This window comes from Petaurus breviceps, unplaced genomic scaffold (assembly GCF_028583685.1).
Source record: "Petaurus breviceps papuanus isolate PSGF00001 unplaced genomic scaffold, PetGlider_PUasm1.0 90743, whole genome shotgun sequence".
In the NCBI taxonomy this organism is placed as follows: domain Eukaryota; kingdom Metazoa; phylum Chordata; class Mammalia; order Diprotodontia; family Petauridae; genus Petaurus; species Petaurus breviceps.
This window is the reverse complement of record NW_027187332.1, coordinates 14,355,567-14,382,123: the sequence shown is the minus strand read 5'-3', so window position 1 is coordinate 14,382,123 and position 26,557 is coordinate 14,355,567. Positions and strand designations below refer to the sequence as shown.

The 26,557-nt window shown below is 41.6% G+C and overlaps 1 protein-coding gene across 5 annotated transcripts in view; it reads left to right on the top strand.

Moving 5' to 3' along the window:
* The first annotated feature begins 3,392 nt into the window (after window positions 1-3,392).
* Window positions 3,393-26,557, top strand: part of DZIP1 (DAZ interacting zinc finger protein 1) — a 115,126-nt gene continuing 91,961 nt past the window's right edge. For 4 of the 5 annotated variants that reach the window (XM_069067346.1, XM_069067344.1, XM_069067345.1 and 1 more), the window contains exons 1-3: window positions 3,393-3,631; window positions 7,104-7,366; window positions 7,542-8,114. In XM_069067346.1, the coding sequence (XP_068923447.1) occupies window positions 7,364-7,366; window positions 7,542-8,114 (576 nt within the window). In that variant the 5' untranslated portion in view covers window positions 3,393-3,631; window positions 7,104-7,363. The remainder of the gene's footprint in view (window positions 3,632-7,103; window positions 7,367-7,541; window positions 8,115-26,557) is intronic. The other variant, XM_069067347.1, reaches the window with a different exon arrangement.

Below are 26,557 nucleotides of genomic sequence, written 5' to 3'. Positions count from 1 at the left end.
TGCCTTGATTCTTTGGAAAGTGCCCCAACTTATATTTGTACCTCCAGATCACTCATCCAACATGTGACACAACCCCACACCCCACCATGTGTCATTTTTGGCCCTCAAAAGCAAGATCTATCAACCAATGATTTTCTGTATTTTACCATTCCTCCTTTGTACATGTGGGTATCAAACCCTATAAAAACAAGGTCCTAAGGACCAGGGGCATCTCAGACTATGAGGAAGATTTGGGGTCCACTTTAGAGGGGACCATGAACCCTTTAATAAAGTGTCATTGGCTCCAGAGCTCTGCCTCAGTGGTTTTTCTTGTATATTGGATGATTATAATCACCACAATAGGAAATATTTAACAAAATAAATACAAATATAGTAAAACACAGGTATTATTAATATGTGGTTTTCTAAGACAGTATTTATCCATAAGGATCCTTTAATGTAACTTTAAGTTTAGTGGCTCCTGTATCTATTCGAGTTTGACACTACTGCTTTCCACTGGTGAAATCTCAAGACCAGTCCAAAAGAATTAACATAGGAAAGGGTGCCTGGAGCCTTGCCCCAGGGCATCAAGATTTAGAGCCACAGAACCTTTGGAGATCTTCCAGCTTGCTGTCCCCTCACCTTATGGTTCTCTACTCAACTAAATTCTCATTTACATTCTCAATTGATCCTGGGGACCAAGGGTAATGGGGGGGGGGAGATTCTGTTTTCAGAACCATGTTGCATATACTTACTACCTCTTAGATCTGTGCCTCATCCTAGGGTTTAAAGGGTGAGGACTCTGCCCTCTAGGGGTAAAAACTAAGTTCTCCTGGACACAGTCTCTTTCCCTGGCATGACCACACTTGATTGTGAGTGGCTCCCAGGAGAAGTATGAGTAATAAAATGAAGGGAAACACTAAAACATGCTAGGAGTGGCATCCCGAGGAATTCCCATACCCCAGGTGAGTTCCTTTCTTATCTAGACCTAACCTGACCTGACCAGCTCCATCCCTTGTTAGTCTTCTCTTAACAGTTGCTATCTCTCCAGTGGTTAATCTCCTCATTCTAGCCCCTGAGCTTGTCCCAGGTGCCAGATTTTCCAATAACAATTCTTTAGGTCGAGTTCTTTATCAGAGGAGTTCATCCCACCATGTTGAAGGTCATTATCTATACATTCACAACTCTTTGGAGGTCAGAGACTGGGACAATGGAGCTTAAAGTCTCAATTATGCAAAGAAGACCTCTTTTTTTTTTTTTTTAATTAAAGGGTCTGTCCCTTGAGTAGCTTCTTAAAGAGGCATGTTCTCTGAATGGGTGTTATCTCACCAAAGTAAGAACCTGAAAAGACCTTAGCCTAAAAGGGCCAGGGTCTCCCTTTGCATCCTGGGCCATCTCTAGTCTTCCTGATGAATATCTGGCCACTGAACCCCCATGGCTCAGAAAGAAAAAGTGAGGCTGGTGACCTTGCACAGCCCTCCCTCACTCAAATCAGAGTCACCTGCAAGTCATGTCATCATCTCCCTGATGTTATAGTCCTCTTCCCAAGAACGAAGGACAAACACAACAACAATGCAAGAAGAACAAAGATAGAAAATGATTTTAAAGCATATTACATAGAGGGCATTAATAGCTAGGCATGTGCTATCACAATATAGGTGTTCCTGCTTGAAGTCTTATCCCGCAAAGCTATATACAGTAGATTATTTCCGTGACAACTTTTGAAAGATTCCATCACCTATCTTTGCAGTTCATAAAAGAACCTGTCCAGCCAACCACAGCAGTTGGACTTTTGTGTGGTTCTTTGTATATAGAGTGATCTTGCATTTGTGAGATGGGTCTAGCACACACTTGGAAGGAAGCCAGAGAGAATACTCATTACATATGGAGGCCAAGGGCCCTACTATAATTTTCAAGCAGTATTAAGAGAGGCCCATTATTCAGGACTACTTATTGGCTTATACCTGATTATACCCTGATTATACCACATTGCAATATTGTACTCAGTTTGAGGTACCACATTTTAGAAATGATACTGAACAATTGGAGAGCTTCCGAAGATAGGCAACCAGGATGGTGAAGAAGGGCTTTGAATTCATGCCTTATAGGGATCTGTTGAAAGAACTGATCAAGTACAATTTAGAGGAGGGAAAGCCCAGGTGGTAGGTTATAGTTGTTTCCAACTATCTGATAGGCTGTCATCTGGAAGAGTGAATAGACTTTGTTTTCTTCAATTCCCCAAGGGCTGAACTACAAACAATATATAGCAATCAGAAAGATTCAAATTTAGACTTGATGTCAGAGGAAAATACCTAACAATTAGTTTCCAAAAAACAAGGAGCTGGATGACCAACTCAAGTCAAGAAACCTTTATTATCACTTTATATATGCCAGGCACTGTGCAGGGGACACAAAGAAAGGCAGGAGATGGGCCTTGTCCTCAAGAACCTCATGGGAAAGATAATATGCCAAGAAGATAACAGCATAAATTGTCCAGTTTAACTGGCTTTCTTCAAGTCCCAGCTAAAATCCCACCTACGAGAAGCCTTTCCTGATAGTTTCTTAATGCTAGTGCCTTCCCTTCTGTTGATTACCTCCAATTTATGCTGTTATATTCTTAGTACAGAGCAGCCTTCATATTGAATTCAAAGCATTTCTTTCACTTAATTTCAACTCTGCATTTGCAAATTTAAATGAGAAACATCCCAGCAGTATTTTTACGTAGCATGTATTTTTAAGTCAAAATGAAAGTTAAACATTTATAAAAATCCATTCTCCTGACAATCCTATATCTGTCCTTGTTAAGGTGAAACAGTAGCAAGCAGTACCAAAATGAAGCTTTGTAAGAATTCTCAAAGGCCACTTTTATGAATAGCTAAAATAGGTAGTGAAGATATAGTCTGGCTTGATAGAGTCTTGCCCCCAAATATTTTTTCCATTAACAGGTGATTGAAATTTCATTATTGGATGATGTTAATGTTTTTAAGTTCCATCATCTCTCAGAGGCCTGGACTAAGTGTAAGGAAATATGAACTGACTATGTGACCTTGGACTTCCAACACCCTGGACCCAAGGTTCATCTGTAAAAAGAAGTTAAAAAAAGGTGGTTTATTAGGTCTTTTCCAGGTGTGAATTTTTATGATTCCAATTCAAACACTTTTGGGAGAGGCTACTACCCTAAGGCTATTATTAGCTAACATCTTAAATGTATTAATTGAGTACTAGTAAGAGGGAAAAGGTCTTGGAGTATGGAGCTATCAGCGAGTATGGGGTTGGGGGGGGAGGGAGGGGCAGAAGCGTGAGCGGGAAGGGGAGAAGCCAGAGTCCCAGGTTGGGTGGAGCGAGCTGGAATAAAGCCAATCCAGATCTTGATCCGTACCCAGCCCAAGGAAGCAAGTCCGTACACGGTTTTTTTGAAGCGTGTTCTCCAGCCTTAGTAGCATCCAGCTCGGGCTCAAGGCACCACGTGTCTGAACAAGAGGCCGGATTGGTGGAGGATGTTTTAGTGCTGCGGTATGCGCACAGCTCCACACAGCTTGCCGAAAAGGAGGAGAAGTAGAAGAGAGGAGAGAACGGAAGGGAGGGCGTGGAGAAGCCTGAGTTTGGAGGGGAAGCTGTTTTTCAACACGGCTCCAGGCGGCCAGAGGGTTGGGTAAGGCATCAATCATTCAGCTTCTCCGCAATTCAGCCCTACGGGATCAAGTTCATTGCCAGATTGGAAAGAAAGGGAGGCAGCAGGAGCCTTTCCCAGGCTCAAGTGTCTTTGCTTCCTTGGGGGTCTGTCCCCCGGTAGAAAAGCGCCAGCTGCATGGCTGCAGGTCACCCCCTCCCTTTTCTCCTTATGCCCCTTCTAGCGGCGAGGCCGGGATGCTCGTGGGTCGCTCGCTTCTAGAAAGGAGCTGAGAGCCAGGGTTCCCGGTGGAGATGGGGCCAGGGAGTGGGGAATGAAAGGCGGGAGGGAGGGTGCACCAGTGAGTTCAGCCTTTGAATTGTGCTTTTTGCTTGGGCTCCCTGAAGCCAGCCAGAATCTGCTTCCTTCCAGATCCTCGCCTCTCAGGGATAGGGGATCTCCCATTCTGCTGTTTTCCTTTGCATCCTCGCCGTGTGTGGCTGTCGTGGTTTCTATTCCCCGCTCTCCTTTTAATTGTGGGGCATGGGGGCTGTAGAACCCCAACCGGAACTCCCCTCACTGCAACCTTTGTGTGTTGGGGGCAAGCGCTGCTGTGGAGAAGGGAGAAGGGCCGGTAGTTAAGTGGTGTTGTGCACATTGCACCCAGGAGAGGGAGGCCTCTGCCGAAGGTCCCAGCTGTTTGGGGAGCCCGGCGGAGATGAGCAGGAATCAGAGGAGGGGAATGCTTTTTCTCCCCTCTCTCCTGGCCCAGCCATTTTGTGACCTAAGTCAGACCAGACCAGCACGGGGCAGAAGTCTTGGAGTATTCACAGAAATGAGCAGAGCATCCACTGATTAGAAATGAGCCCTCCCCTTCTCTTCTTCCACTTAAAGCCTTCCTCCTTAAAAATTTGGGACGAGTGTCTTTTTCTTCCCTCTTATTGGTTAGCCACATCTTTCTATTGCAAAGGCCGGAGACTGGAGGAGAAACGAGTAGTTCTAAGAACTGCCAACATTCATGCCTTCGTTTCCTAGACAGTACGACTTTTCCTGGACCTCTTTTTTCTATTTCATATTGTCTAGGAAACCTAAAATCTCCTCCATACGATATTACTTCTTGGGGGAGTTCCAGCTGTAGGACTATTCAGAATCAATCGCAAAGGCTGTAGTGTGGTGGACAGAACACTTCTTGAAACTAGAAAAACTTGTTCAGATTCTAAGTCTTACACATAGTAGATATTTGACCCTGGGCAGGTCACTTAACCTTTAAGTCCTCTAGGGACCACAGAGAAGACGCTGACATTAATTAGTAGGAGTTTCTCCATACCATTGAAATCTCAGCTCCATTTAATTAATTATTTTCCTTCTCCTTAGTCTTTGTATTTATTAAGGAAGAAAAAAAAATCCCTTTCCTAATTATTGATCTCGGCTAAATATAATTGTGCATTAGGCTAGACTTTTCCTAGAAGTGCTTGTTTCTATGGTAACTGCAAGCCAGCTTAGAAAGTTGAAAAGCAAGGCAATGGGGTGCCGTAAAAATCAAAAAAATTTGAGGCAGAGGACTTACTTTCAAAGTCTGGCTCTGCCAATTACTATGCATAGAACTCTGGGCAAGTCATTTAACCATTCTGGGCTTTAATCTCCTCATCTATAAAATATATAGACTGGACTAGATGAATTTTAAAGGTCCTTTCAATTCTAAGTCTATGATCTGACTAGGATCAGAAACTGGAAGGATGGAGACCAAATATAAAATAAATGGAAGTGTACTTTGCCTTACCTGAGTATTGATATCTCCCTTTGAGAGGAGGCAGGGCTCTAGTCTGGAGACAGTTCATTCCCCTAATTTTAAAAATGAGAAAACTGACTCACATGGGAGGTCACATAGAAAGTGGACAGATGAGACTAGAACCAAAATCCTACATTCCAGTGTTTTTTTCCTCCACTGTATCATATATGTCTCTCAATCTGCAATTATTTTTTTACTATCTGACTCTCCCTCTACATTTACTTTTCAACCTTTTGAAAAACAATTTTATTGCAGGGAAAAGTAATAGTGACATTGAGGGGAAGGTGGAAGAAATAAACATTTATTAAGCACCTGCTGTGTGCTAGGCACTTTACAAATGTCTTATTTGAATCTCACAACAACCCTGGAAGGGAAGTGCTGTTATTATCCCCATTTTACAGGTGAGGAACCTGAAGCAAACAAAGGTTCCATGACTTATCCAGGGTCACACAGCTAGTGAGTGCCTGAGGTTGTATTTGAACTCAGGACTGACTACAGGTTCAGATCTCCATCTACAGCACTACCTAATTGCTTTGTAATTTTCTGTAAATATAATTGTGTTGCAATCAATATTATGAGGGAATGTAACTTAAAAAATCAAATGTAAGATATAATAATTTCTATAAATTTTATTTCTGATTAAAACATTATAGTCAGTGTCACCATATGGTCATGAATATCTGAATATACAGAATAATTTTATAACCATATATAATCTAGCAATGCTCTATAATATCTTATTTCATTTAATGTTTTAAATTTTACTTGTGGTATAAAGTAATGTAAAGAGATTTTGGTGGAGTGAGAGTCACAAATTAAGTCCATTTACCAATGTAGTTTTTAAAAAGTCACAGACAAGAGGAGCAAATATGGTTGTTTATTGCATAAAGCTTAAATTTTACAGCAACATACTAAAATTCTGTCTTTCCTGTTACTCCATTGCTAAAATGGGCAACTTCTACAAAAGGAGGTAGGCATAGTGCTATGGGTAAGGACCTAAGATAATATAGGTGGCTTTTGAAGTTAGTAGATGACTACTCTTAGAGCCAAAATAAAGCACGTAAGTCCTAGGTAAGGTTGGAAGATTGCTCCCCCTAATGTTGCAGCCACCGGAGTGGTTTTAAACCTTGTCTTGTTAACAGGTGGGATTTAACTTACTAAAACAAAACAGAACAAATCCCTGCTTGCTGTGTAGAGCAGACTTTTCAGTTTTTAAAATGTGGTTTGTAAGATGCAGCATTTTAAAAATGTTGCCTCCTCCTCACATCTTCCTCTGCCTGTGTTGCTTTGAGTACCACATATTAAATCTTTGGCCTTATCGCCTCTGTATATAAATTGGAAGCAATATTAACCCAGGATTTCTCCTCACATCACTCTTTCCACCCCCAACCCCGCCATTCGAAGCAACACTCCCATGCCGCCTTATCAATTTTGTACATAACAAAAGGTGAGTGGATATATTTCTAGGCTTAACAGCTGATTTGCATTGAACTGGACAAAGGAAAAACCAGAGGGTGGCAGTCCGTTAGCGGGAACCAGAACCCCAAATGTGCCGGAGACTCGTGCAAAATAGCATTTCTCCTGCAAGCTGGAGCAGGGGCTCTGCGCTTCTCTGGGTGAGGCGAGGACACCTAGTGGGCTGCAGTTGCGCTCGCGGGTGGGGTGGAGGGGGTCAGTCGACAGTCACTGTGCTCTCACTTGGGCCGCCCCCTGCTTTCCTTGCAGGGGCAGCGGCCCGCGCTCTTGCAGCAGCCTGCCTTCCCGCCCCGGGCCGAAGCAGCCCCGGGGCGCTGCCATAGCAACGGCCAGGACGCCCGGACCTTAGGCCAAAGCCGCCGTTGCCGCAACCTGGGAGCCCATCTTCTTCCCGGGACCTAGAGTGCGGCGGCGGCGGCTGGAGGAGCCAGGAGCAGACTGGAGACGCAGCGGAGACCCCGTCCCTCGGAGGCTGCACCAGCTCCCGCCAGAGGGATTGGCGCACCGACATGGTAAGACTAAGCTGGGCGGCAGGCTGGATGGAGCCCCCCCGGGGAGGCGGGGTATGCAGCGGCTCGGGGGTCCCTGCGGGCAGCCGCCAGTTAAGCAGCCAGCCCCGCTCGGGGCCAGCCTTCAGCCACCGTCGTTGTCTCTCTTCTCTTCCTTCTCTGTCATCCCCTTCTGCAGCCCTTCCAGAAGCACGTCTACTATCCGTTTGCCGGCGGCCAGGAGGGCCAGGCATCCACCTCCAGCTCGACGCTGCATTGTCCGACCCGCTTCACAGGGGCCGGGGTGGCCGGCATGGCCTCGGCCGGCGCTGGGCCCTTCCCCTTCTTCCAATTCCGGCCTCGGCTCGAGAGTGTGGACTGGAGGAGACTCAGCGCTATCGACGTGGACAAGGTGGCCGGCGAGCTGGACTTCCTCACCCTGCAGGAGAACATCATGAACATCACCTTCTGCAAGCTGGAAGACGAGAAATGCCATCACTGCCAGACGGGGGTGGACCCGGTGCTGCTGAAGCTCGTCCGCCTGGCCCAGTTCACCATTGAGTACCTGCTGTACTCGCAGGAGTTCCTCACTGCCCAGCTGCAAGCCTTGGAGGAGAAGCTGCGCCTGGCCCTGGCAGACGTGGAGCAGGGCAAGAAGTTGCTGGCCAAACAGGCGGCCGAGATGAGGTTGCTGAAGGACGAGTGCAAACGGAGGAAGAAGATGATCACCACTCAGCAGATGATGATTGAGGCAAAAGCCAGCTATTACCAGGTAGGCAGCTGCGCTCGATCAGCCTTTGGCTGGGAGCTGTGTTGTTTTGTTGGAAAAGTCCTATTTTTGTACAGGGGTGCCTTTTTGGCTAGCACGACGTAGGTTCCTCTCTCCCTACCCCTAGTATAGGGAAATAGCCCATTTCAATGAATTCAATAGTTAGTTTCCAGGGCTTCTCGGTTTAATGAACAGATGGCAGGCACATAGATATTGTAAACTGAGATGAATGATTAATTAAACAGTGACAGGGTATGACTTTTTATTGAAAGCATCTTCGATGTATAATGCTAGAAACCCTTCTCTTCCTCCTCATAACTGATAAAGAAAAGCAGATATATATATATATGTATATATGTACATACATACATAGATACACACAGATTTTATATCTATATATCTATTGAAGTAAATTATCTAACGGTTGGGAACTAAGTTTTAAGGAATTTCTCTTTGCAATAGAATGTTATTGTTATTTTTTAAGAGATATTGTGTCATTTTTTTCTTTGTATCCCCAGTGCCTAGCATACAGTAGGCATTTAATAAATGCTTATTAATTGAAGGGTTGGAAGTTGATGAACTGCAAGTAATTATTGGAATATTTGGCAGAAGCTGAACTGTCCCATCTCCCTCCCCCTAGAAAATATATAGTAGTTATAGTGGGGAAAATTTCTAAACAAGGATATCAGATTGATAAAATTGAAAAGGATATGCTAAATTAGTGGTTTCCATTTAATGGTTCATGATTGCAAAAATGGCACCTTAATCAGGAAAAATTGCTTATGAATATTATGAGAAGTATATTTAATTACTCTGGGGGTTCACATGTTTTGTTGGTGGTTGGTGGTTGAAAAAGGGTTTCTGAATAAAAATCGCTGAGAACCTCTGTCCTAAATATTAGTCAACTGTGCAAAAAATCACCTAAAAGTACTTAGAGGTCATTCTGGAATACAGATTAACTGTGAATTTTTTTTTTTTTATTAAGCAATCAGGGTTAAGTAACTTGCTCAAGGTTACACGGCCAGGTGTTTCTGGGTGGGTGCTAAGTGTCTGAGCCGGGGATTCGATCTCCAGGTCTTCTCAACACTGGAGCCGGTGCTCTTACTCGCTGTGCTACCTGGCCGCCCCTTAACTGTGAATTGTTACTAAGGTCATACTAGGCCACATAAACAATTTTACTGTTGTTGCTGCTGTTCAGTTGTGTTCAACTCTTTGTGACTCCATTTAGGGTTTTTTTGGCAAAGATACTGGAGTGGTTTGCCATTCCCTTCTCCAGCTCATTTTACAGAAGAGAAACTGAGGAAAACTATTAAGTGGTTTGCCCAGGATCACACAGCTAGTAAGAGTTTGAGGCTAAATTTGAACTCAGGGAGATGAGTCCCAGCCCTGCTCTATCCACCACACCACCTAACTGCCCTCTTTTATATGCAGTAGCTGAGAAATTATTCTCTCCTTAGATCCCTACTGAACGAGAATTCATTAAGCACCTACTATATGCATATTATATTATCTCATTTAATTCTAATGAGGTAGGAGCTATTATTTTCCCCATTTTACAGTTGAGGAAACTGGAGTAGATGGAAGTTATGTGACTTGTCCAGGGTCACGCAGCTAAAACGTGTCTGAAGTGGGACCCAAACTCTGGTCTCCCTGACTCTAGGCCCAGTTCTCTATTGACTGTGCTATCTAGCTACTTATTCTTGTATAATAACTTAAAGAGGATGTGCATTTTTTTTCATTTTCCAAATGCTTTATTAACTTCTGATTTACATCATTAATTTCCACCAGATTTTGAGTTACAAATTTTCTCCCCATTTTTCCCCTACCCACCACCCCAAAATAGCAATCCCACAGGATATCCCCTCCTCCAATCTGCTCTCTCCCATATCTTCTCATATACCCCCTTCGACTTTTCCAGTGGGGTATGGTGGATCTCTATGCCCCAGTGCCTGTATAACTTATTTCCCAATTACATGTAAAATAGTATTAATAATAGTATATATATATATATGTATATATATTTGTGTATATGTATATATAATTTTAAATATTTGATTTTAAAACTTTGAATTTCAGATTCATTCCCTTCCTCCCTTGTCACCCACCCTTACTGGGAAGATAAGCAGTTCAGTATAGATTGTACATGTGTAGCTAATGCAAAACATTAACATAGAAGATATATTGTAAAAGACTGACTCTATTTCCCTCCCTCCTATCCCATCTCCCACTTGTTCTATTCTCTACTTTGATCCCTTCCCTTTTCAAAAGTGGGTGCTTCCAACTTCCCTCCCCTGCAGCCTACTCTCCCTTCCATAATCCCCCCTCTCATCCCCTTCCCCGCTATTCTCCTGTAGGGTGAGATACCCTATTTAGTGTGTATGTCATTCACTCCCCAAGCCAAATTCAATGAGAATAAGGTTGACCCATTCCCTTTTGCCTTCCTATTCTTCCCCTCCATTGCAACCATTTTCTCTTGCCTCTTGTAAATCAGATAGTTTACCCCATTCTGTCTCAACATCTCCTCTAATTATATTCCTCTCTCACCTTTTAATTTCACCTTTTAAGTATCATCCCTTGCTGATGATACTTTTAAGTATCAACTTGTTCCTGTGTGCTCCATCTATGTATATCTGTAAACATATATACACACATTCACATATGTATTTATATGCCCATATAACCTCCAATATAGACACACACACACACACACACACATATATATTTCTATTCCCTTCAACTATTTTCATACTGAGAAAAGTTTCATCAGTTATAATTATCGTTTTTCCATGTAGGAATGTTAATAGTTCAACTTTGATAAGTGGCTTATGATTTCTTTTCCCTGTTTACCTTCTCAAGCTTCTCTTGCTTCTTGTATCTGAATGTCAAATTTTCTATTCAACTCTGTTTTTTTCAGCAAGAATGCTTGAAAGTCCTCTATTCCACTGAATGACCATATTTCCCCTGAAACATGATACTCAGTTTTGCTGGGTAGGGGACTTTTGGTTTTAATCCAAGCTCCTTTGCCCTCCAGAATATCATATTCCAGGCCCTTCGATCCCTCAGTGTACAAGCTGCCAGATCCTGTGTTATCCTGATTGTGTTTCCACAATATTCAAATTGTTTCTTCCTGGCTGTTTGTAATATTCTCTCCTTGATCTGGGAATTCCGGAACCTGGCTATAATATTCCTAGGAGTTTTCTTTTTGGGATCTTTTTCAGGAGGTGATCAGTGGATTCTTTCAACCTCTATTTTGCCTTCTGTTTCTAAAACATCAGAGCAATTTTCCTTGAGAATTTCTTGGAGGATGATTTCTAGGTTCTTTCTTTGATAATGGCTTTCAGGCAGTCCAGTGATTTTTATATTCTCTCTCCTGGAACTATTTTCCAGGTCAGTGGTTTTTCCCATGAGATATTTCACATTACCTTCTATTCTTTCATTTGTTTGAATCTGTTTAACATCATCTTGATTTCTCTTATAGTCACTAGCTTCCCTTTGCTCCATTCTAAATTCGAGGGAATGATTCTCCTCATCTAGCTTTTGAGATTCTTTTTCCATCTGGCAAATTTGGCTTTGTACGGCATTCCTCTCCTCATTGCCTTTTTGATTCTCTTTTGCCCATTGAGTATGATTTTCCTCAGTCAAGCTATTGACTCTCATTTCATAATTTTCTTGCATCATTCTCATTTCTCTTCCCAATTTTTCCTCCACTTCTCTCATCTGCTTCTTAAGCTCCTCTATGGCCTGTAACCAGCTCGTATTTTCCTTTGAAGCTTTTGGTGCAGGAGTTCTGACTTCACTGTCTTCCTCCTGTTCCATGCTTTGCTCCTTTTTGTCCCCAAAATAGGTGTCTAATGTTGGAATCTTCTGTCTGCTTTGTTTCCTTTGCCTGGTCATGTCGCCCCTCAGTCACTTGACCCCTGGGCTTTTTGCCACAGTGGGACTCTGCCACCAGACAGGGGAGCTTTCGTCCCAAACGCTGGGGTTTTCTCAGCTGCCGGAGGTGTGTGATAGTAATGGCAATTAAAGATTCCCCTGTATTGGCTTGGTTTTCAAACTGATTGTGTTAAAACCCAGAGTTTGTTAATCTCACCTGTGGGATGGGCTTGTTGATGTGAAAAGAAAGTCCTGAACTGGGAGGAGCTGGTGATGTAGATTTGGAGAGACACTAGAGAGAGGCAGAAGATCTTTTTGGAAGCAGCACCTCGTGGAGAGAGAGAGACTAAGAGAATTGCTGGTGGCCGCTTTGAATTGCCCTGGACTTTTGAGACCTGCCCCCTGAGCTGCCAAGGACTGAGGAGACATGGCTGTTTTGCTGGTACTTTGTCTGTCTGTTTTGATGTTGTTTTGCCAGATTTGTCCACTGGTGAAAGACAGTCCTTTTGTTGAAGAAGTCCTGGAACCTGGCTGTTCGCTAAGAAGCCCTGAGACTGTCCTGCAGACAGAGAGTGAATACTGTCCACTGGTGAGGGACAGTACTGTTGTTGCAGGGGTCTGGGAGCCTTTCTATTGGTTCAGAAGCCCTGAAGAAGGATTTTCTTGTTATATGTTTACAGAAATCCTGGGAGAGGGCTTTGCTAATGTGTTCAGGGGTTCTAGGACTGTTCTACAGACAGAGGATAAATTCATGAAGGGACTGGCAATGTATCTTGTGGCTTTGCTAAGCCTTGTCTCCCCCAGGAACTAAGATTGCTGAGAACTTGCCTCCTGTCAAGATGAAGAAAAGACCTCCATTTGGGTATTAAGTGCTGTGTTTAAACTTGATGTAACTCTGGGGTAGATTCAATTGTGATCCAGGGGTGGGGAACTTTTGACCTTATGTTTGGAAACTAATCTCCATTTGAGAAGAGGGGCTTTGTGGTGGACTTAATTAAGGTATAGCCTAGGGGTGGAGAAGTATTTAGAACAGAGACTTTGTAATTGATTGAATGATTGGAAGGTCCTGGGGTGGGGTAGTACTTGGAGATTATTTAATCACACTTAGTAAATGCTGTATTTTGAATGATGTCATGTTTTAATCTTCTCTGTTCTTGGTTGGTCACTGAATAAAATAGAGAGCACCTATGCTGGTATTTTGAACCTGGGAAGTTGCCTTTGCTTGGCATTATATTACAAGGTGTTAGGTGGTTGCCCTCTCAGGAGCCTCCCCTGGCTCTGGCACACTGGTCACACACCCCAGGACCTCCACCCTAGACTGCAATCCAGATCCAAGCAGGTTAAAGCAAGAGAAATTACCCCTCAGACTGGTGCTTGGTCCCCCTACACTCTGCAGGCCAGGAGCTGAAGCTACCATGTGGCGCCAGCTGAGCCAAGGCAGCTCAGCAGCTTCTCACCCCAGGGGCAAAAGCCAACACTCTCTCCCAACTACTGGTCCCAAAGTCCACACTGCACTGACCTCTCACTTTGTCCTTCACATCTATGTGTTGATAATTCTGGAAACGGCCACAGCTGCTGCTGATCCTGGAGTCCCTCCGGTCCAGTGGCTGGTCAGGCCCACCCTGGAGCTAAAACCTTGGCATGGGGCTGGGCTCATCTCCCAGAGCACTGCACTGGCCAATTCCTGCCGGCCTGCCTGGCTGTCCTCAGAGGAAGGTTAGCTTCTCTGTGTCATTTTGTGGGTTCTGCAGCTGCAAAGTTTGTTCAGAGTCCCCTTTTACATGGATTGGGGAAGGTGGAAGCTGAAGCCACGCGGCAGTCCTGCTTCTACTCCGCCCTCTTCTAGGATGTGCATTTTTAAGGAGGACGTGAAGTAATGTATGAAATTGCCTAAACTTGAAAGATGAAAGTAATGAGAAAAAATAGTTGAGAAGATTTATTTTGTTTGAAAAATTCAGAGTTATGGTCAGAATTCTCCATGTTCTTCCCCCTTCCCCATCCAAGCAACAGACAGTGCACTCACATTTATTCTTATGGAATCAGTGACCTTGTCAATTTGACTACTGTTAATGAAAGTACATGGAAACCTTGCATATTGAACCTTGCTTCATTCCCCGGATAGCCCAGTCTTCCAGACTGAATTAAAATTTTTTTTCTCTAATATATAAATGCTTTTCTCCCTTTTTAAGTAGAATAGTTTGAGCAAAATGTAAACTCTTTTTAGTGGTTCTAAGGCACTATTTTGATCATTTATTATTCTAACTATAATTTCTAGTATTTTATATTTAGATCTGAAATGGACTTTAAAGATCACCTAGTGAATTCAGTTCAGCAAATGTTTGTGAAGTAAGTCTTATGCTTTTTGTATGCTGCTTGTATACCAAGCACACTCTACTATATGTTGAAAAAACAAAAACACAAGTCTGCTCTCAATGACATTAGATTTTAGAGGAGGATTGGGATTATACCATGTTGAAAGAGAAATAAATTGAAACATACAAGGTAATTTCCAAGTATGGAAGGAACTAAGAATGATGGGTATCAGGAAGGCTTTCTGGGTAGGAAGTGGCTGAGTTTTGAAAAAGCTGGGGATTCCGAGAAACAGAAGGAGAGAACATTGCAAATATGGGGTACAGTTTGAGCACAGAGAAGCAAGCAGAGATGATCTCTGTGTGAAACAACAATTTGACCAGTTTGGCCAGAACATAGAGTGGCCAAGGAAGAATAAAAGTTTGTAAGACTGGAAAAGTAGACTGGAGCCAGATTTTGATGGGTTTTATCCTAGAGGCAATAGGGAGTCACTATTGATTGTAAGGCATCTTATGGAATAGGTAAGACTTTAGGTGGATTGTTTTTAACAGTTGTGTGATAGACGAATTGGAGGAGAGAAACTAGAAGCAGGCATACCACTGAAGAGATTATTGTAGTAGTTCAGGTGAAAGGTGTTGAGGGCCCAAAGTAACCCAATGGCCTTGTGAGTAGAAAGAAGCTGGGCTGAGGCAGATTCAGGAGATGTTGTGGAAGCATACTCAAGACTTGTCAACTTATTGTCTATGAGGGTGGGAAGGTGGGAGAGGGAAAAGTCAAAGCTTAATTAATCAAACAATAAGCATTCATTAAGCACTTGTTATTCATTAGACACTGTTTTAGATTCTAGGGGATAGGTATTAGACCAGTGATTTCATTGGTATACAGAATTTGTGAACAAGAAAACTCTTTTCTGAGACAGCTGGTGGCTCAGTGGATAGAACACCGGGCTTGGAGTCAGGAAAACTTGAGTTTAAATGTAGCTTCAGATGCTTTACTAGCTTTGTGACCCTGGACAAGTCACTTTACCTCTTTTTCTCTCAGTTTCCTCAACTGTAAAATGGGGATAATAACAGCATCTGCATCACAAGGTTGTTGTGAGGATCAAATGAAATGACACTTGTAAAAAGCTTAGCACAGTGCCTGACACTTAGTAGGCTCTATATAAATGTTTATTTCTCTCTCTTCTTCCCCTTCACCCCAGTGAAGATTGGCACATCCTTTGCAACCTGTAATCTTAATAGAGTTGCTTAGAACATTGGTGACTTGCCAGTGGGCACACAGCCAGTATATGTCAGAGGCGGCACTTGAATCCAGGTATTCCTGGTATTCCTGATTCTGAGACTGGCTTTCTATCATCTACATCAAGGTAGTGATATTATAGAGAATAATGAAGCAGTTCCTTCTCTTAGGGAGCTTACATTCTATTTGAAGGAGACAATCCATACCCATATAAATAAGAGATGGAATTAAATGGGACTAGACCTGTGACTTTATTGGTTTAGGGAATTCTCAATGAGGAAACTCCCCTGACCAATGTAGATTGGTACCCAAGGTAGTGCTTGGGCAGAATCCTAATGGAAATGACAAGTTCCATTAGGCAGAGTTGAGGAGGGAGTAGGCATGAAGGATGAGTGAAATGGTTCTGAGATGGAACTTGGAGGCCTACATATGAGGAAGAACAAGAAGGCTTTTGGCTAGATTAAAATATGGGAAAGGGAGTAATGTTTAAGAAGGTAAGAAAGGTAGGTGGGAGCCAGGTTCTGAAGGGCTTTAAAGGCCAAACAGTACTTTATATTTTTTCCTAGAGGTACTTGTACAGCTATGTGGAGAATGGATTGGATTGGGGAGAGATTTGAAAGCCAATAGCCAAAGAGAACCCCACTTCAGTACCTCAGGCAAAAGTTGATGGAGGCCCAAATTAAGATGGTAGCTGTGATGTGGTGGGTGAAATCTGAAGTAACTGAGGATACAAAGGTTCGAGCTTCTGAGCATATGCATTTATTAAGCAGTGCATGTCAATTGCATAGCAGATTGAGACCAGGCCTCCTCAACTTGGCACTGGACCCCAAATACAAGGGGAGACAGATTTTATGCATTAAATGAAAACAATTAATAGCATATAAACCAAGATGCAAGGTTAGGTAATATACTTTCTTTTTTTTAATTAATTTGTTTGTTTCCTTTTAGTTTACAGGATTCAATTCCACAATTCCTTGAATTTCACATTTTCTCCCCCCCCCTCCCCCCCCCATGGCGGCTTGTAGTCAAGTATAGGATCTGTAAATACTTTCACATTATACATTAGTCAGGTTATAAGGACGGATTGTACCAGCTGGAATGAAAACTGGTAAAGAAGATATAAAACCAAATAAGAGAATGAAAAAGATCAGGTATTTTGCTTCCACCTGGATATAAATTTAGTTCTTTCTAGTTCTTTCTCTGGATGCACATATTTCTCTCTATCATGAGTCTTTGGGGATTGACGTATATCACTGCATTGTTGAGAAGAGTCCAGTCTATCAAAGTTGGTCATCACACATACGTTGTGTCTGTAATTGTGTACAAATTTCTCCTGGTTCTACTCTTCTCACTCAGCATCAGTTCTTTTAAGCCTCTCCAGGTAAATATGAAGACTGCCTGCTCCTGGTTTCTTATAGCACAATAGTATTCCATAACATGCATATACCACAACTTGTTCAGCCATTCCCCAATTGATGGGCATCCCCTTAATTTCCAATTCTTTGCCACCACAAAAAGAGCTGCTATAAACATTTTTGTACATATGGGTCTTTCTCCCATTTCTATGATCTCTTTGGGATATAACCCTAGGAGTGGTATTGCTGGATCAAAGGGTATGAAAGTATTTATAGCCCTTTGGGCATAATTCCAGATTGCTCTCCAGAAAGGCTGGATCAGTTCACAACTCCACCAACAATGCATTAGTGTTCCAATTTGCCCACATCCTCTCTAGCATTTGTCATTTTCCTGTTTTGTCATCTTAGCCAATCTGACTGGTGAGATGTGGTACCTCAGAGTTGTTTTGATTTGCATTTCTCTAATCAATAGTGAATTAGAGCATTTCTTCATGTGCTTATAAATAGCTTTAATTTCTTTCTCTGAAAACTGCCTGTTCATATCCTTTGACCATTTATCAATTGGGGAATGACTTGTACTCTTATAAATTTGACTCAATTCTCTGTATATTTTAGAAATGAGTCCTTTGTCAGAAACATAGGTTGTAAAGATTCTTTCCCAATTTCCCACCTCCCTCTTAATCTTGGTTACATTGGCTTTGTTTGTACAAAAACTTTTCAATTTCATGTAGTCAAAATTATCCATTTTACATTTTATAATGTTCTCTAATTCTTGTTTAGTCATAAAGTCTTTCCCTCTCCACAAGTCTGATAGGTAAACTATTCCTTGTTTTAGGAGACTACTTACAGTATCAACCTTTATACCTAGATCATGAACCCATTTAGACTTGAGTTTGGCATATGGTGTTAGATAATGGTCTATGCCCAGTTTCTGCCATACTATATTCCAGTTTTCCCAGCAGTTTTTGTCAAATAGGGAGTTCTTATTCCAAAAAACAGGGTCTGGAGGTTTATCAAACAATACATTACTATAGTCATTGACTTCTGAATCTCGTATGCCTAATCTATTCCATTGATCCACTCCTCTATTCCTCAGCCAGTACCAAGTAGTTTTGATGACTGCTGCTTTATAATACAGATTGAAATCTGGTAAAGCTAGTCCACCTTCCCTAGCATTTCTTTTCATTAATTCCCTTGATATTCTGGACCGTTTATTCTTCCAAATGAATTTTGTTACTATTTTTTCTAGCTCTATAAAGTAGTTTTTTGGTAAATTAATTGGTATGGCCCTAAATATATAATTTAATTTAGGTAAAATTGTCATTTTTATTATATTAGCTCAACCCAGCCACGAGCAATTGATATTTTTCCAATTAGTTAGATCTGACTTTATTTGTGTGAAAAGTGTTTTGTAGTTATGATCATACAGATCCTGGGTTTGTTTTGGCAGGTAGATTCCCAAATATTTTATAATGTCTACAGTAACTTTAAATGGGATTTCTCTTTCTATTTCTTGCTGTTGAATTTCATTGGAAATATATAGGAATGCCGAGGATTGTAATGTAATGCCAAGGAAAGGCAACTTCCCAAGGTTCAAAATACCAGCATAGGTGCTCTCCATTTTATTCAGTGACCAACCAAGAACAGAGAAGATCAAAACATGACATCATTCCAAATACAGCATTTACTAAATGTGATTAAATAATCTCCAAGGACTACCCCACCCCAGGACCTTCCAATCATTCAATCAATTACAAAGTCCCTGGTCTAAATACTTCTCCACCCCTAGGCTATACGTTCATTTGTCAATCACAGAGCACAAAAAGGTCAAAAGTTCCCCACCCCTGGATCTCAATTGTATCTACCCCAGAGTTACATCAAGTTTAAACACAGCACTTAATACCCAAATGGAGGTCTTTTCTTCATCTTGACACGAGGCAAGTTCTCAGCAATCTTAGTTCCTGGGGAGACAAGGCTTAGCAAGGCCACAAGATACATTGCCAGTCCCTTCATTAATTCATCCTCTGTCTGTAGAACAGTCCTAGAACCCCTGAAAACATTAGCAAAGCCCTCTCCCAGGATTTCTGTAAACATACAACAAGAAAATCCTTCTTCGGGGCTTCTGAGCCAACAGAAAGGTTCCCAGACCCCTGCAACAACAGCACTGTCCTTCACCAGTGGACAGTATTCACTCTGTCTGCAGGACAGTCTCCAGACCCCTGCAACAACAGCACTGTCCTTCACCAGTGGACAGTATTCACTCTCTGTCTGCAGGACAGTCTCAGGAGCTCTTAGCCAACACCAGGTTCCAGGACTTCTTCAACAAAAGGACTGTCTTTCAGCAGTGGACAAATCTAGCAAAACAACATCAAAACAGATAGACAAAGTACCAGCAAAACAGACATGTCTCCTCAGTCCTTGGCAGCTCAGGGGGCAGGTCTCAAAAGTCCAGGGCAATTCAAAGTGGCCCTTAGCAATCCTTCTCAGTCTCTCTCTGCCTCCACGAGGTGCTCCTTCCAAAAAGTTCTTCTGCCTCTCTCTTCTGTCTCTCCAAATCACCAGCTCCTGCCAGTTCAGGACTTTCTTTTCACATCAACAAGTCCATCCCACAGGTGGGATTAACAAGCTCTGGGTTTTAACACAATCAGTTTGAAAACCAAACCAATACAGGGGAATCTTTAATTGCCATTACTATCACAAGGATTTATGTGGGTTTATTTTATATCCTGCAACTTTGCCAAATTTATTTATTGTCTCAAGCAGTTTTTTTACTTGATTCTCTAGGATTCTCTAAATATATCATCATATCATCTGCAAAGAGTGATATCTTGGTCTCTTATTTGCCTAATTTGATTCCTTGATTTCTTTTTCTTCTCCAATTGCTACTGCTAACATTTCTAGTACCAGATTGAATAAGAGCGGTGATAGTGGACACCCTTGTTTCACCCCTGATCTTATGGGAAATGCTTCTAGCTTCTCCCCATTACATATAATACTTGCTGATGGCTTAAAATAGATGCTACCTATTATTTTAAGGAAGGCTCCATTTATTGCTATACTTTCTAATGTTTTTAATAGGAATGGATGTTGTATTTTGTCAAAAGCCTTTTCTGCATCTATTGAGATGATCATGTGGTTTCTGCTGCTTTTATTGTTGATATGATCAATTATACTGATGGTTTTCCTAATATTAAACCATCCTTGCATTCCTGGAATAAATCCTAGCTGATCAAAATGTATTATTCTTGAGATTAGTTGCTGTAGTCTTTTTGCTAGTATTTTATTTAGAATTTTTGCATCTATATTCATGAGAGAGATTGGTCTATAATTTTCTTTCTCTGTTTTATCTCTTCCTGATTTAGGTAACAGTACCATATTTGTGTCATAAAAAGAATTTGGTAGGACTCCTTCTTCACTAATTTTCCCAAATAGTTTGTAGAGTATTGGAATCAATTGTTCTTTAAATATTTGATAGAATTCACTAGTGAATCCATCTGGCCCTGGAGATTTTTTCCTAGGGAGCTGACTGATGGCTTGTTCAATTTCTTTTTCTGAGATGGGATTATTTAAGTAATTTACTTCCTCTTTAGTTAATCTGGGCAACTTGTATGTTTGTAAATAGGTAATATAATTTCTAATCGGAGGAAAGATGAGAGGCTTTCTGAGTTGGGGTGGTGGTGGGATGAGTAAGTTGTAAGAGTTTGTAGGGGGACGAGTGAATAGATGCAATTCCCTTAAATCAGAAAAAGAGGTGTCTCTCCCCACTCCTTGTCCCATGCCCCAAGTATCTATTCTGTCAAAGGAACATGGAAACAATAACTGATTGACCAGGTTAGGACCAGTTTTCAGATAAGGCATGAGTTGTTTGAGATACATAACTGTGAGAAAACTCCATGCATCAATCTTTGGATCTGACTGGGTTTCTGGTCAGTAGAACCTAAGGAGACAGTGGATAAGAGAGAGTAAAGATTGGGGGAAGGAGGTAATTGAAGGGGCAAGTCTCCTGGAAGGGAATGGGATCAAGGGCCCAATAGAAGAGTTGGCCTTGGCAAGAAGGGCCACATCTTTGTCAGACTAGAGCAGGCTTCTTAACCTGAGCTCCAGATAGATTTCAGCAGGTTCATTCACTTGGATGGGAAGGAGGGAGGATTACATCTTTATTTTCACTCACCCCAAACTGAAATTTATCATTTCCTTCAATTATTCAAAAATGTAATCCTGAGAAGGGGTTGATAGGCTTCACTAGCCTGCCAAAGGGGTCTGTGACACACAAAAAAAGGTTAAGAATCCCTGGTCTAGAACATAGAAAAGGAGAGAATTGGGGGATAATGTTGATTTATAGAATATGGAATAAGCAGGCTCTTTAATTTCTCAGGGGGGCAAGGGAACCAGGGGACAAGACATCCAGAGGTGGAGCTGGTTAATTGTTTTGAAGAGAAGAAAGTGAGTCCAAAGCAGGGGTAATGAGTTGACTGAGAAAACAGGGAAAGTTAATGACTAGGGGTTGCAGGGAGGACATTGGTTTTGGAGAAATGAGACAGAGGAAGAGATAGAAGGATCAGAGGTTGTCCCTGAGTGAAATATCAAAGATCAGGATCATGGAGTTTGAATTGTTGTTGTTGTTTTTTCAATTAATTAATTAATTTTCAGTTTTCAACATTCATTTCCACAAGATTTTGAATTCCAAATTTTCTCCCCATCTCTGTCCTCCTCCCCACCCCAAGATTGTGTGCATTCTGATTACCCCTTCCTCCAGTCTTCCCTCCCATCTATCATGTCCCATCTCTTGACCCTTTCCTCATTTTCTTGTAGGGCAAGATAGATTTCTATATCCCATTGCCTGTAAATCTTATTTCCCAATTGCACATAAAAACAATTTTTAACATTTGTTTTTAAAACTTTGAGTTACAAATTCTCTCCTTTATTCCCTCCCCACCCACCCTTCATTGAGAAGGCAAAGCAATTCAATATAGGTTATACATGTGAAGTTAGGCAAAGCACTACCATAATAGTCATGTTGTGAAAGACTAACTGTATTTCCCTCCATCCTTACCTCCCCCAACTTACTCTATTTTTCTTTTGATCCTGTCTCTTTTCAAAAGTGTTTGCTTCTGACTACCCCCTCCCCCAATCTGCCCTCCCTTCTATCATCTCCTCCACCCCATCCCCTTCTTCCTTACTTTCCTGTAGGGCAAGATTCCCAACTGAGTGTGTATTATTCCCTCCTTAAGCCAAATCTGATGAGAGTAAGGTTCACTCATTCCCTCTCATCTCTCTCATCTTCCCCTACATTGTGAGACCTTTTTCTTACCTCTTTTATGTGAGATAATTTACCCCATTCTATCTCTCCCTTTCTTCTTCTCCAAATATGTTCCTCTCTTACCCCTTAATTTTATTTTTTTAGGTATCCCTTCATATTCCACTCACCCTGTGCCCTCTACCTATCCATCTAGCTAGCTAGCTATTTTTTTTTTCCAACTACGCTAATATTGAGAAAGGCCTCATGAGTTACGAATATCATCTTTCCACGTAGGAATGTAAATAGTTCAACTTTAATAAGACCCTTATAATTTATCTTTCCTGTTTACCTTTGTATGCTTCTCTTGATTCTTATATTTGAAAGTCAAATTTTTTCTTCAGCTCTGGTATTTTCATCAAGAATGCTTGAAAGTCCTCTATTTAATTGAATGTCTATTTTCCCTCAAGTATTATACTCATTTTTGCTGGGTAGGTGATTCTTGGTTTTGATCCTAGCTCCTCTGAGCTCTGGAATATCATATTACAAGTCCCCCAATCCTTAATGTAGAAGCTGCTTGTGTTATCCCGGTTGTTCCACAATACTCTAATTGTTTCTTTCTGACTGCTTGCAGTATTTCCTCCTTGACCTGGGAACTCTGGGATTTGGCTATAATATTCCTAGGAGTTTTCCTTTTGGGATCTCTTTCAAGAGGCTATTGGTGGATTCTTTCAATTTCTATTTTACCTTCTGGTTCTAGAATATCAGGGCAATTTCCTTTGATGATTTCTTGAAAGATGATGTCTAGGCTCTTTTTTTGATCATGGCTTTCAGTCCAATATGCAGTCCAATAATTTTAAAATTCTTTCTCCTGGATCTATTTTCCAGGTCAGTGGTTTTTCCAATGAAATATTTCACATTGTCTTCTATTTTTGCATTCTTTTGGTTCTGTATTATAATTTCTTGATTTCTCATAACGTCATTAGCTTCCATTTGTTCCATTCTAATTTTTAAGAAATTATTTTCTTCAGTGAGCTTTTGAACCTCCTTTTACATTTGGCCCATTCTGCTTTTTTTAGACAGTCTTTTCCTCATTGGCTTTTTGGACCTCTTTTGCCATTTGAGTTAGTCTATTTTTAATTTATTTTCTTCAGTATTTTTTTTGGGGGGGGGTCTCCTTTACCAAGCTGTTGACTTGTTTTTCGTGATTTTCTTGCATCACTCTCATTTCTCTTCCCAATTTTCCCTCTACTTTTCTTATTTGTTTTTCAAAATTCTTCTTGAGCTCTTCCATGGCCTGTGACCAATTCATATTTTTCTTGGAGGCTTTAGATACAGGAGTTTTGACTTTGTTGTCTTCTGGTTGTATGTTTTGATCTTCTTTGTCACCAAAGTAAGGTTCTATGGTCTTCCTTTTTTTTACACTGTTTGCTCATCTTCCCAGCCAAATACTTGACTTTCTAGCTCTTTATCAGGATAGGACTCTGCTTCCAGTGGAGGTGTGAGTGGGGGTGGCGGTGGGTGTACTGTCTCAGGCTTCAGAGGTTTTGGGTCAGCTGCTCAATCCCCCACCATCTGTGGGTCCATACTTCTGGAAGCAGTCACTGCTGCTGGTGCTGCTGCTGCCACCTCTGCCACCCCGGGGCCTGGGGCCACATGAGCAACACCATGCTACTCTTTCACTCAGGTCTCACAGAGTTTTCCACTAACTTTTTATGCTGCCTTTGGCATTTGTGGGTTGAGAAACCATCAGAGCTGCAGTGATTCAGTCCCTTGAGGCCTGCTCTGGCCCTCTCTGTGCTGGCACGGCCCATGCTGGATTGTGCTCTGCTCCCAGCCTGGTACAATAGACCCATCCTGTCGGCCTTCCAGGTGGAGATTTGCTCCATTCTGTCATTTTGTGGGTTCTGCTGCTCCAGAATTTGTTTAGAATCATTTTTTACAGGTACTTGGAGGATTCGGTGGAGATCTCAAGCAAGTCCCTTCTTTTATTCCACCATTTTATTGACTCCGCCTGGAGTTTGAATTGTTATGGATAATGATAATGATATCAAGAGTTTGACTATAAACAGTTTAAGCTTTTGGTATCCTCTACTCACAAATCTCTTATCCCTTTGGGTTTTCACTACTCAATCTTGCCAAACCTTTACAGGTAGGGGGTCCACTGGATAGAATACATAGCCTGGACTCAGGAAGACCCGAATTTAAATGTGGTCTTAGACACAAACTTGCTATGTGATTCTGGGCCAATCACTTAAAACTCTGACTGTTTCAGTTTTCTCTATTGTAAAACAGGAATAATAATAGCTCCTACCTCCTAGGGTTGTTGTGAGGATCAAATGAGATACTTAAAAAAATTTTTTTTCTTTGTCTTTTTGGAGGGGGGAAGGCAGGACAATTGGGGTTAAGTGACTTGCCCAAGATCACACAGCTTGTAAGTGTTAAGTGTCTGAGGCCGGATTTGAACTCAGGTCCTCCTGACTCCAGGGTCATGCCCCATGAGATAATATTTTTTTTTAAAGCAATTGGGGTTAAGTAACTTGCTCAAGGTTACATGGCCAGTTATTTCTGGGTGTGGTGCTGAGTATCTGAGCCCAGATTCGATCCCCAGGTCATCCCAACACTGGGGCCAGTGCTCTTACTGGCTGAGCCACCTGGCCACCCTTAAGCAATTGGGGTTAAGTAACTTGCTCAAGGTTACACAGCCAGGTGTTTCTGGGTGGGTGCTAAGTGTCTGAGCCTGGGATTCGAACTCCAGGTTGTCCCGACACTGGAGCCAGTGCTCTTATTCTGTGCTACCTGGCCGCCCTCATCAAAGCCTTTTAAATAAGAAAAAAAAAGCTTTAGTGAAATAGTAATTGCACACAGCTGGCACATAATAATTTTTTTATTGAACTGAGTTTTACTTACTCCCCCCCCCAAAATAGGTGGCAGTTTCACATAGGTACAATTACAGCAGAAATTATTATGTGCCTGCTGTGTGCAATTACTGTTTAACTAAAGTTTTTTTCTTATTTAAATGGCTTTGATAGATAACTAGTACAATCTTAAATTTAATGGTCTTTTCATTTACATTATTTATGCTGTTTTCTTGGTTCTGCTTTCTTCACTTTGAATTTATCCAAATCACCTTATGTTGTCAGAATTTCTCATATCCATGCTTTTTTAATGCATAACATCTCTTTTTATCCCTTCACCACAGTTTATTCAGTCATTCCCTAAACTACAGACACCACCTTTTTTTCCATCTTTTTTTTTTTTTTTGCCTTTTGGAGGGCAATTTGGTTTAAGTAACTTGCCCAAAGTTACACGGCTAGCTTTTTTGTGTGAGTGTTAAGTGTCTGAGGCTGGAACCGAACTCAGGTCCTCCTGACTCCGGGCCGGCTCTTTACTCACTGTGCCACCTAGCCGCCCCTTTTTCCATCTTTTTGCTACCACAAAAGAGCAGCGATGAATTTTTCAGTATATAGTGGACCTTTCTCTCTTCTATCTCCTTGAAGTATGTCCTCAATCATGAAATCACTGGGTCAAAGGACACTTTGCTTTTTTATTAATGAAATTTAAGATTACATTAGTTTTTTTGCCTGCTTTTGGTATTAGCATTTTTGGCATACTCAGCATTTTTATAAATAGCTTTTTTTTTTGTCCCTTGATCCATCTGCTGTCTGCGCTTTAGAATAATCTGAGTCTCCTGTCTAACAGTCTCATCCCCCTAGTCCTGAACGAGGGAGTTAACACAGTATACTACAAAAAGCTCTGGTTTTGGAGTTGCAGAATCTGGGTTCTTACTTACCTCTATGACCTTGGGCTAATCACATAACTTCCTGTGCCTCAGTTTCCTCATCTATAAAAGAAATGATCCCTCTGAGGTCCATTTCATTTCCATATCTGACTCTATGATCCTTTTTCTTAAAGAAAAACTAAAATGCCTCAAGATCCTTCAGGCTTCTCTTGTTTTCAGGTCCCTTGAAAGCTCCCTTTATGGCTCCTCATACTTCTGTGAACTCCTGGGCTATCTATTTGATTCTGGCATTCATTGAGGACATACTTCTTAAAAAGTGGTCTCTAGACCACTTGTAATCCACATCTGGACAATACACATTTTGGTGCAAGATGAAAAGGTGTGGGATGTATCCTTGCCTGGATGAAGCAGCCATAGCTGCTATAGTTCAGAGGATTTAGAGAGAAAGGGGTCCTTAGATATCAGTTGGTTCAGTCTCCTTATTTTAGAGATAGAGAAGCTGGAAAGGCTAAATTCATACAAGGTTAAAAGGCAGTAAATAACAGAATCAAGCTTTGATGCCAGTTTTTCATACTCCAAATTTAGTGCTCATTCCATAGTACCCCAAGACTGGGGGAATTTATTTATTTTAAGAGACTTGAGTAAAGTATGGGCAGAGTAGCCACATTGATACCACTTTCAGCCAAAAGAC